General features: G+C 36.2%; 1 protein-coding gene across 1 annotated transcript; it reads left to right on the top strand.

Moving 5' to 3' along the window:
• Nucleotides 1-5296: 5296 nt before the first annotated feature.
• LOC103943693 (condensin-2 complex subunit H2) lies at nt 5297-9856 on the top strand. Its single transcript, XM_009354033.3, has 11 exons — nt 5297-5753; nt 5838-5937; nt 6517-6626; nt 6703-6845; nt 6935-7373; nt 7468-7643; nt 7720-7884; nt 7970-8065; nt 8649-8750; nt 8887-9045; nt 9193-9856. The coding sequence occupies exons 1-11, from the start codon at nt 5552-5554 to the stop codon at nt 9574-9576; spliced, it is 2076 nt and encodes a 691-aa protein (XP_009352308.1). The 5' UTR covers nt 5297-5551; the 3' UTR covers nt 9577-9856.
• The last annotated feature ends 218 nt before the right edge of the window (nt 9857-10074 follow it).

Here is a 10074-nt window from a genome sequence, read left to right on the forward strand (position 1 = left end):
CGCCAATTCATGGATGTAGAAACTCTTTCCGAATCACATCAATTCTCTATAATCTTCGAACGCAATTGGAAAAGGAAAATTTTAAGAAAGAACCACTAAATTTATCTCAGGGTGTGAAAATTTGGATTGGAAGGTGGAGGGTTTGGATTGTGAGAGAATAAGGGTTTAGGTAGGTTAGGCCTTTTGATTTGGGCATGTCTGTTGGATTTACCCACCAAATGAAGAAGACGACTTCTTCTTTTAATTTTTTAAATTTTTAATTTTTTTAATTTTTTAATTTTTAATTTTTAATTTTTAATTTTATAAAAATAGTTTTTAAAGTTAATTCACATATCATTATATGATTGTATTTGTGAGCCCTACGTGGCGCCATATCATCGTAATAATAGAGCAATTTAACAGATTTTTCTCGAAAAGACTAAAATGATCACAATGGACAAATTCAAAGAAAGACAAAAATGATTCATGATAGACAAATTCCATGACACTATTATTGATTTTTATTGTTAAGCACTAAATTAAGGAGTTATGTAAATGTTACGAACTATTTTGGCTAAAAAATCTTTAATTTATTTGATTGTTAAATTTGAGGGTATTTGGGTCTATTTCAGTGAAGTTTTGGATATATTTGAAAGTTTTTATAAAAAGTGTCATTTTTAAAATTAAGAGTTAATTTTTAGTTATATTGATAAATACCCATTTGTTTCCCTATCTAACGTGAAAGAGTAAACTTTTAATGCAATTATGATACTAGTTTTAGGTTTTTATGACTTTAATTAATTTGTTGTTGGTGCAATATCAAGCTTTCTATATGTTAATGGTATATTGCAATATAGTTAAGAGTAAACGTACAATTGAAGATTTTTGGATTCCCTAATATAACATTACCTTTACATATGATGTGAGGAAACTTAAGAATATTGAGAGTTTTGGATTCTCTAATGTAACATTACCTTTACATATGATATGAGGAAACTTAAGAATATTAAGAAAATTTTCAAAAACAACAAAGTCTTATTCTACTAAGTAGGGTCCGCCGTATGAATCCTTGAATGTTACTGCACACGAATTTTCGCTAAGTTTTCCGTTAGCTCCAAGTATTCCATATCTTTCCTTAAAATCTCTTTCCAAGTCTTCCTCTACTATTTTTTCCCTAAGCATCTATCTCATAATCGCATTTCCTAATCGAAAGTATATGTAGGTATTCGTTTCATATGTCCAAACCACCTTAACCAATTTTCTCTCATCTTATCTTCAATTGCGGCAACTCCTACTTTACCTTGGATATGTTCATTCTTAATCTTGTCTCTTTGCCCACACATCCAAGTCTAACGAAACATTCTTATCTCCGCCACACTAATTCTTTTGCACATGTTGATACTTAACTGCCTAACATTCTGTATCGTAAGGTATTGTTGACCTTATTGTTGTGCTTTAAAATTTTCCATTGAGACTTATTGCCAATGACAGAAATTATTCTTATAGAAGTTGTGAAGGTGGGTTTTTATTTATTTATTTATTTATTTATTTTATACACAAGATAATGTTATTGGCTTAAATTGATAGTTGTTGAGGGGAGAAGAATCGATAGGAATCGAACTTGCACAAGGATGCATAAACATCATTGTTTTCCACCATTGTGATAAAGCATCATCTGCTGTGAAGGTTTTTGTTTGGCAAACATAACAATATTATGAAATATAATGTGTTAATTAATCAATAAATGAGAGGTGATATTTAGCAAATATACTAGTGGTGGTGGTGGTAACGGTTATGACTGAGGGTTTGAAAGACAAAGTCTCACGTTAGAGAAGGAACTTTGCAAGGGCTTATAAGGTGTTAGTTCATTCCTCATATGTCAATATGGTGGAACATCAAATTTATTCATGGTATTAGAGTAGGTTGATCAACATGTGAAGTCCAAAAACTATACGTGTTTTATGTCACTTGATTTGCATTGTTCACATGCTAAGTTTGAACATTGTCATACATAAAGAGGCATGTTGGCGGTGAACATGATGGTTGGGATCATGTGATGGCAAGGTGGTGATGGTCATGATCATGGGAATAGCGATGGTGGTGGGTGTGAAGCGGAAATGACACCCAACATCTGCAACTAGTTGAAAAGGGCAGGGAGCACCATATAAAACAAGCAGCACAAGCTAGGGGTGGGCATGTCCTAAGCCGGGTCCAAATTTGGAATAACCGAACTGAACCCCTTTGGAAATGAAATAGGGCGGAGGGGAAGGGGCAGGACGGGGCATTATATTTTAAAAAATGGAACCGGACCTAACTCGGCCCGTTTAAAACAGGTCAGTTCCAATGTTTCCACAAGTCCAATTCCTGATGCGGAGAATTCTCCAAAGGCAACGTTGAGTAATGCTTGTGTTTATGTTCTACTTCCTCATTACAAATTCCTAACTAGAACAAAATGCAAAAAAACTCAAATCTAGAATTTGTATCCACCTAAGTTCCTAACTAGGACCAAATGCAGAAAAAACCCAAATCAGAGAAAATAATATTAAAAAAAATCCTAAATCAAACTCAAATCAGTAAACAGTGAACCTTTAATGAACTCGAGGATCTTTTTAAAGGCTCATAGGCTCAAACCAAGCAAACCAAGATCGACGGAGATGGTGGTCAGGTGGTGGGTCAGAGGTACCTCGATCGACAAGAAATAGGCTAAGACTAGAGTGGAAGATGCTTCAGATGCGGCTTAAGATTTTTACACCACTAGAGGGTGCTGCGAGGGCAAAACAGTTACCAGCAAAAATTCTGACTGTTGCTCATTGCTGATATTCCTGTGGCAAAGGGCATTTCTGCAGCAACCACCACTACTCTTGTCAAGATTGTAGTCGTAGCTCATGTTGCCAGCTTAGAGAATGGGTCAACATGGTGGTCATGTGGTGGGTGGGAGGGACCTCAATAGACGGGATGGGGACGAAGAGTCGAGAAAGAGACATAGACTGGATCAGGTGGTGAGTTTGAGAATTTTGGATATTAGAGTTGGGAGAGACAGAGACTGAGAGAGAGAACATATTGATACTTATTTGATATGTGTGGGAAATCACAAATCAATGATGGAAACAGTTCGACCCAAAGGCCCGTTTCCTCAAATTTTTAGACTCGCGCGCCCTGCTAATTACGTGGATTCGTCCCACCCCACTTGATTTGTGTTTAAAATTTAAACTCACTTCAAACCCGCCCCGACCTGCAAGGACCCGTCTCGACCAACGAGTCGAGGGCCATTTTGCCCACCCATAGCACAAGCTGCAACCACCAGAAACAAACACCATTGTGTCACATCAGCAACAACAACATGAGGAAAGAACAAACCCCCAAGATGATGGCAACAAAAAATACCCTAACTATCAATGTGGACATTTCATACCCGCAAAATAGACTTTTAGCATCAGAATTGGTAATTTTCAGAAAGCTCAACCTAAGTCTAATAATGGACTTAATTAAGATAAGAAACACCACATCGAATTAACAATAATTCTTGAATCTATATTTCGCTCTCTCCAAATTTCGCACATAAAATTGATTTATTAGAATCAAAATGTGAATAAGTTATTAGATAATACCATACCACAGCGTGGAAGGTGGTACTTCCATTGAAACCTTGACATGTGTCCTCTATTTTTATATTAGATTTGAAATTCAATTTATGTCTCTCAAAAACTAAATTAAAAAAATCGCTTGTATCTGCAATCACTTGCACTACAGAGACTCAGAAGAGTGGTTGCTTGCAGTACAACAACATCCGCAATCAACAAGTAGGCCTCTTCTTCTTCCTAAATCCAACAACTGCGGTGACGAATTCCTGGTTTTAGTGCAAGCGCTTGTAGACGTAGCCTTTGGGCTTCTTCTTGTCTTGCTTGGCGACCTTTGGGGTCTGACCCCTAACTTTCCTGACACGTGCGAGCAACCAGCTGTGAACTTTACCCATGGCTGATTGCAGATGCAGCTGCTATTTGTTGGTAGAGAGATTGAGAACGACAGGGCGTATATATGTGTCTGTTTATCATTTTTTTTAAACAAACGATAATATCTACACTAGGGGGTGTGAAGTGAGCTAAGTCTTACAAATGTGGTTCAATTTCACCTTAGAATCGAACCTAAGACCTCTCATTTACAAGTGAAGAAGAATTATCATAGTATTAACTATTAAGTGACATCGTTTTTATGTTTCTTCCTTTTTAATAATTTTTAATTTCAAACTAAAAATGGGAGTACCATAAGTGAGATCGTACTACTACTGTACCATATCATAAATTCTCCATAATGGGTGACAATTTTAGACCATCTCTAACTCTTGGGTTAAAATTCAAAATTTTTAACCCAAAAATTTAAATTTTAACTTAGAAACAGTTTTTCTCCTCCAATCCTTATAGGTTAAATTTTTAGCCTGATATGATTACCGAATGAATTTATGATCATTTTTTTTTTCTTAAAGTAACTTTAAAAAAAAATGTAGACTATCATAATTTAATTTTATGAACATTTTAACTAAAAAATATTTTGATTCCAATAAACATTGAAAAATCACCAAACCGACATCATGAAACTCGATGAACACTACGAAAGAATATGAAACACATAAATAATTTTTTTTAATTACTTTAGCCATTGAATATAAATTTGGACCATTAGATATATTTTTTTTACCATTAAATTTGATAATATTAGATGTTAGCCATTGAATTCAATGAATACAAATGTAAAACTAAAAAAAATACATATATATAGTGCCCCACTAACCTAAATTTACTCTAGAAATGAGTTTTGAATTAAAACTTATATTTGTCCTAAGAGTTAAAGTAAATTTGGGTAAGTTTGGAACCTAAAATTTAAATTTTATTAAAATGACTGGAGTAGTTCTTCTTAAGGAAATAAGTGTTTGATATATATAATTTTTTTTTAGTCAAAAGTTTTTGAAATTCGATAGGGCATGATTTGACGAAATTGACGTTATAAAGTAGGCTCGCGCACGTCACCTTATCAAATTCAGAAATAAATTTGGGTAGTTACATGTAACTTTTACAGTTTTAATGGTAAAATACATCAAAGTGAAAAAGTTGAGGTATCACATGTGTAATTTTTGTTTTATTATTTTAAAGTGCATGAAAACATAGTGATGTTTGGTAAATTAAATTTTTTTAAATTTAATTTGTAAATTAAATGATGTAATTGTAAATGATTGGATTATTAATTAAAGTGATTATTTTTTATTAGATTTAAAAAATTTAACCAACACAGCATTATTCGCACTACAATTACAGAAGGAGCGGGAAACGGCCATAAAAACTTTTTGAATCTCTCTCTCTTTGCGCTCTGCTCGCTCTATCCATCTTCCTGCCGAAACCAAGCTCACGAATTGCAGGCACAGAGAAAATCCTTGAATTTCCGTCATTCACACGCTATCATTTCCAATTTCGACTCAAATTCGCTGCTTTCCGAAAACCCCAAAATTGAAAAACCCTAGTCTCTACCAAATGTGAATCCGGCACTTACACAATGCGCCAATGCCCAATCCAACTCACAGGAGATGACTAACAAGAGAGACGAACCAAGTGGAAGCGGCAGCGGAGGTGGCGGTGGCGGATTTCATAGAGTGCAAGCAGAGCGTGACCTGGAATGCAATTGGGAACTCGATCTCGCACAGAAACTCGAAGAGTATTTACTCAAGATTTGCTCCGGTGAAATACCCACCGAAGCAGAAGGCCATGTCGCTATTAATTTCGCCGAAGGTGCTCCTTTTACTTCAAACTACTGTTTTTGTTTTAAATTTATTTACGTTCGGAATTGTTTGTGACAATTTTTGTTTGGTGTAGCTGCGCTGCTGCTTCAAGGTTCGGTCCAAGTGTATAGCCGGAAGGTGGAGTATCTGTACTCGTTGGTTTTGCGTGCTTTGGAGTTCCTTTCCCAGAAAGGGTTGGTGTTTCTTTCCCCTTTCTTTTTAAAATTTAAGATGTTGTAAACTTATTTTATTTCTTTTCTTTTTTCATAAATATTATGATATTATCTGAGTAAAGGTTTGTACTTTGTGTTATGGATCCAGATATGTCATTTTTGTGTCTGTTATTTCAAAAAGTTATTTGATTTCAGTTCCTGTGACTATAAGCAAAGAAGATAATTAAAATAGAAGGTAAAAGTGAACAATAGGCTGCGTAGGACTGATATCGGAAGAAGCACTATGAAACTATAAATCTAAACTAAGATAATAAATGTAAGAGGAGATACTGGATAGGAGAAAAGAATTAAAAAGATTCATATAATAAACAGGTTGTGTTAAGTCTTGTAATAATTAAGGTAAGTCATTAACCTGGTGTTGAGTTTCTGTTGTGTCTAAAGTTTTCTGCTCCTAGGAAAAGATAGTGATGATGATGATGATCATATCATCACTTTTAGGTGTAAGCTCTACGTTGCACTATAAACTGTGCTTTGGAATTGCTTCTTGTCTCTCTCTCTCTCTCTCATTAGTTTTCTTATTTTACTGTGTCTTTCACATAGGCAGCATGAACAATCTGAAAGAACATCTGTTCGGCCTGAAGAAGGTGGGAGTTCCCATGCTGCTTCTGATGAAGAAAATGATATGTTTTGGGGCTTAGATGACATTGCAGGTAGCCATTACTGCCTTATTCTGTATGGAGGTATAATTGTGCAATCGTCATCCACTGAAATCAATTTGCTTTGCAGTTGAAACAAAGAATTGCTTAGATAGTCCATTGGGCAGAGATGCTCCTCTGAATCCCTTTGTGAAGCCCCCAGCAAATCTAGTTGTACTCGAAGGTGATTGCCTAGATACTACTGGTGATTTCGGAGAATTAGAGTCATATCTGGTACCGTAGTCTCTTCCATCTATTAGTTTTGTGGATAGTTTGCTCAATGTATGTATCTAAGTCGTTTGGTTACAAAAATATATTTGCAGCTTGCCACCAATGATCTATACCAGGATTTCATTTTATTAGATCCATGTGATGCAGTAGCAGTAAATGATTATTTGTGTGTGGATGGAGTTGGTAAAGGACCAAACAGTGCTTATAGGGTCACCTCAGAACGAAAAAGTCATCAGACTCCCAGACGTTCAGGTGGAACTGCATGTAGGTCATCTCTCCATAAGGGGAAGGATCCTAATATGATTCAATCTCCTATTGCCGGTTGCAGTTTTGAGACAAACAATTGTAATATTGGGCTTGATCTTCCCGCCTGCAATGATTTTGGCGATGGTACTCAGGGATTTGATATGGATGATAGATATTCAGAGCCCAGGGACTTGGATGGTTCCGATGATGATGATGATGATGATCCATGGAAGCCACTGAATCCCCATGAACCTGGGAATTTGAAAGTGAAACCTTTTAGGAAAGGTTGTTTTCGAATGTTAGTTTCTTTGAAGTTACATTTGTAAATTATTATGTGCCTAACACCATGCTTCTCTTTCATTATGTTTTCCACTAGCAGTCAAAGCTTCTAAAAGGAAATGGTTCAATTGTACTAAGCTGGCCTCTATTATTACACTGTTTCCACCTGCAAAATTGTACGGTACTATTAGTCCAGAGCTCACAGAAATGTGGGAGATTCGACGTCATGCCAAGGAAAGACAAAAGGGGTCCCAATCTCCTCCATTATTTGAAAAGGTTTGTGTTACAGAACTTTGTGTAGATGTTCGTTTTTTTTTTTGGTTGGATGGTGAAATTGCTTTCTCATTTGCAGCTACGGGAATCACTTGTTAATGGAAGACAAGAATCCTTTGATGCCTTTTGCAATCCTATGGATGGAAATGAGGATACCGAATGTGATAACGAGATCCCTGATTTTGGGCAAACAGATGCTGACTTGCCAGAATTCATGGATGATGTAACTCATCACGATGATTTGGTTAGACTGCACAGATAATTGATTATTACATGACTTAAAATGAAATGGGAACGTTTTTGATTGCTAATCTATTGGTATTACACAGAATGAGGGTGGTGGTTCTCACTTTGGTAATGATGAACCATTTGATGACGATCCAAATCCTCATGCAAGCCTGGAAGATTTCTGTCGCTCTCACTTGGTAAGTATACATTTCTAACTTTGTTTCTGGGTTTTGGCAGTAGTGAAATGTTGAGCTGCTATATATATCTTGTTAACTGGATTTCAGAAGAGGTTGGGCATATTTAGTCAATGGATTTCTGGGTTATATTTTAATTGGCAACAGAAATTTGATAGTTTGATCTGCAGCACCATTCAATACTCTAATCCACATAGAACACTTTGTAATTGAGGCCAAGAGTCTGAAGCAAATTGCATTTTTGTAAATACAGTCTTACTTTATTGGTTTATTAGGATGGATTCTTTATTTCAGCATGTTAGGAAGGATGCATATTCTCATTAGGATGGTTTTTTTTTTTGTGTACTCTGAAAAGTATCTTTTAGAAGACATGAAAGTAGTTTTTAAGGCATCTCAGGTGAATAGATCATGGAAGAAAGAGCCCAGCTCATATTTTTTTTGCTCGCAACGTGTTTTGTCTAATTTTTTTTTCTTTTGCCCCTTTTCTTTCACCTTTGGGAAAAATTATATGGTCTTTTTCCTTCTATTATGTACTTGGGTAAATAACTGCAACTTTTTGGATGGCTACCTGTGTTCCTTCTTGTAGGACTCTCTCCTTGCTAGCATAGCTGAAACCGAGAAACAAACTGAACTAGCTGCTCGTGTTTCAACATGGAAACAGAAAATTGAGTACAACTTGGAAGAGCAAGTAGGTTCCATCTCTTTTGCTTCCTTTCTGTGTGTCAACGCGTTTCTTATGGAAAAGTGTATCAGAAGCTGTATTACATGTTTTCTTCTTGTTTTTCCTCCACTGGTTCAATAAAAGAGTGCTATGTTTTTCTTAGGAATCACACCCTGCTTTTGATATTCATGACTATGGAGAAAGAATTCTTGGTAGACTATCCTTCGAACCAGACAATGAGAATGTCTTGTCATTTGCTGATGTTGTAAAAGGTCAGCAAAAATATGATGTCGCTCGGAGTTTTTCTGCGCTCCTGCAACTGGTATTTCTCTTGTACATATATAAGCACATGTTCTGTTTGATTTAGTTGGTGGTGCTAAACCCCAATCTGTATCAGCTCAGATTTTATTTGTAGCTTTCTGGGTGTTAATTTAACAACTGAGTTCCTATTTAATATTAAAATTTTCAGGTGAACAATGGAGATGTTGAGTTGGATAGGAGTGGGGTTGCTGGTGAGTCCGTTTGTTACACAGCTGTGAATCCCTTTCGTGTTTGGCTCCTTAGGCATGACAAGAGAGGAGAGGAGACTGGATTTCGGTTGTCAAGAAAGAGAGTTAAGTCTCCCTTGAGGAAAGCATCTCGAAAAGTGGACAACGGAAACACTGAGACTGAGAAATCTCCCTCGGTCAAGTCATCTTCCAAGGCGCATAAATCAACAAGGACATCTCCTCTTATAAATGGCAAGTTACCTATGAAAGTTGGAAACGTTGGTGGCAAACGGTGCACTCCTGAAGCCAAGAGGAGAAGAAAGTCTCGATTTGTTGAACCGGTTAACCTACATTCTGCAGGTTGACGCAAAATGTCATTAGCAAGTTTATCTATCACGGAGGCCATTCAACGCATTGCTGGACATCTGAAATCAACTGAAAATCAACCCTAATCTATGCACTTGTAGTTAACAAACAGTGAATGGTAGCAAACTGTAATATATATTTAACGTTATTATCCAATGTACACATTAGTATTGAGATATCTGTAACACCATGTATCATTATCGATGGGGAACTACCTTGTTTCAAGGACAAATCTCCTAAGTCCACCAAGAGCATGTTTTGCTTTTCTTGTTTTTGAAACCAACGTCAAAAGAACATAGCTTTTTCTGGACCGGAAACATGTGACACAATCAAAGGACCTGTAGTGCTGGTTTTGTTCAGATTACTTTGTCTTAACATCCTTTGAAAGTTAATCTGAATCATGTGGTGCAAGTTCAAAATGTACACTGCACATAAATTTCAGCATTAAACGTAAACAATGTGGAGCACTATTGGATTCATAAATCATTTTGAGGAGT

The sequence above is a fragment of a genome, unplaced genomic scaffold (assembly GCF_019419815.1).
Source record: "Pyrus x bretschneideri cultivar Hongxiangsu unplaced genomic scaffold, Pyrus_bretschneideri_v1 Contig6, whole genome shotgun sequence".
Classification (NCBI taxonomy): Eukaryota; Viridiplantae; Streptophyta; class Magnoliopsida; order Rosales; family Rosaceae; genus Pyrus; species Pyrus x bretschneideri.

Excerpts from the sequence above, each read along its gene's own strand:
- LOC103943693 (XM_009354033.3), top strand. The coding sequence starts at position 5,552 with ATGACTAACAAGAGAGACGAACCAAGTGGAAGCGGCAGCGGAGGTGGC. Across the intron at positions 5,938-6,516 it reads GAGTTCCTTTCCCAGAAAGG|GCAGCATGAACAATCTGAAA; the intron begins GTTGGTGTTTCT and ends TCTTTCACATAG. Across the intron at positions 7,644-7,719 it reads CTCCTCCATTATTTGAAAAG|CTACGGGAATCACTTGTTAA; the intron begins GTTTGTGTTACA and ends TCTCATTTGCAG.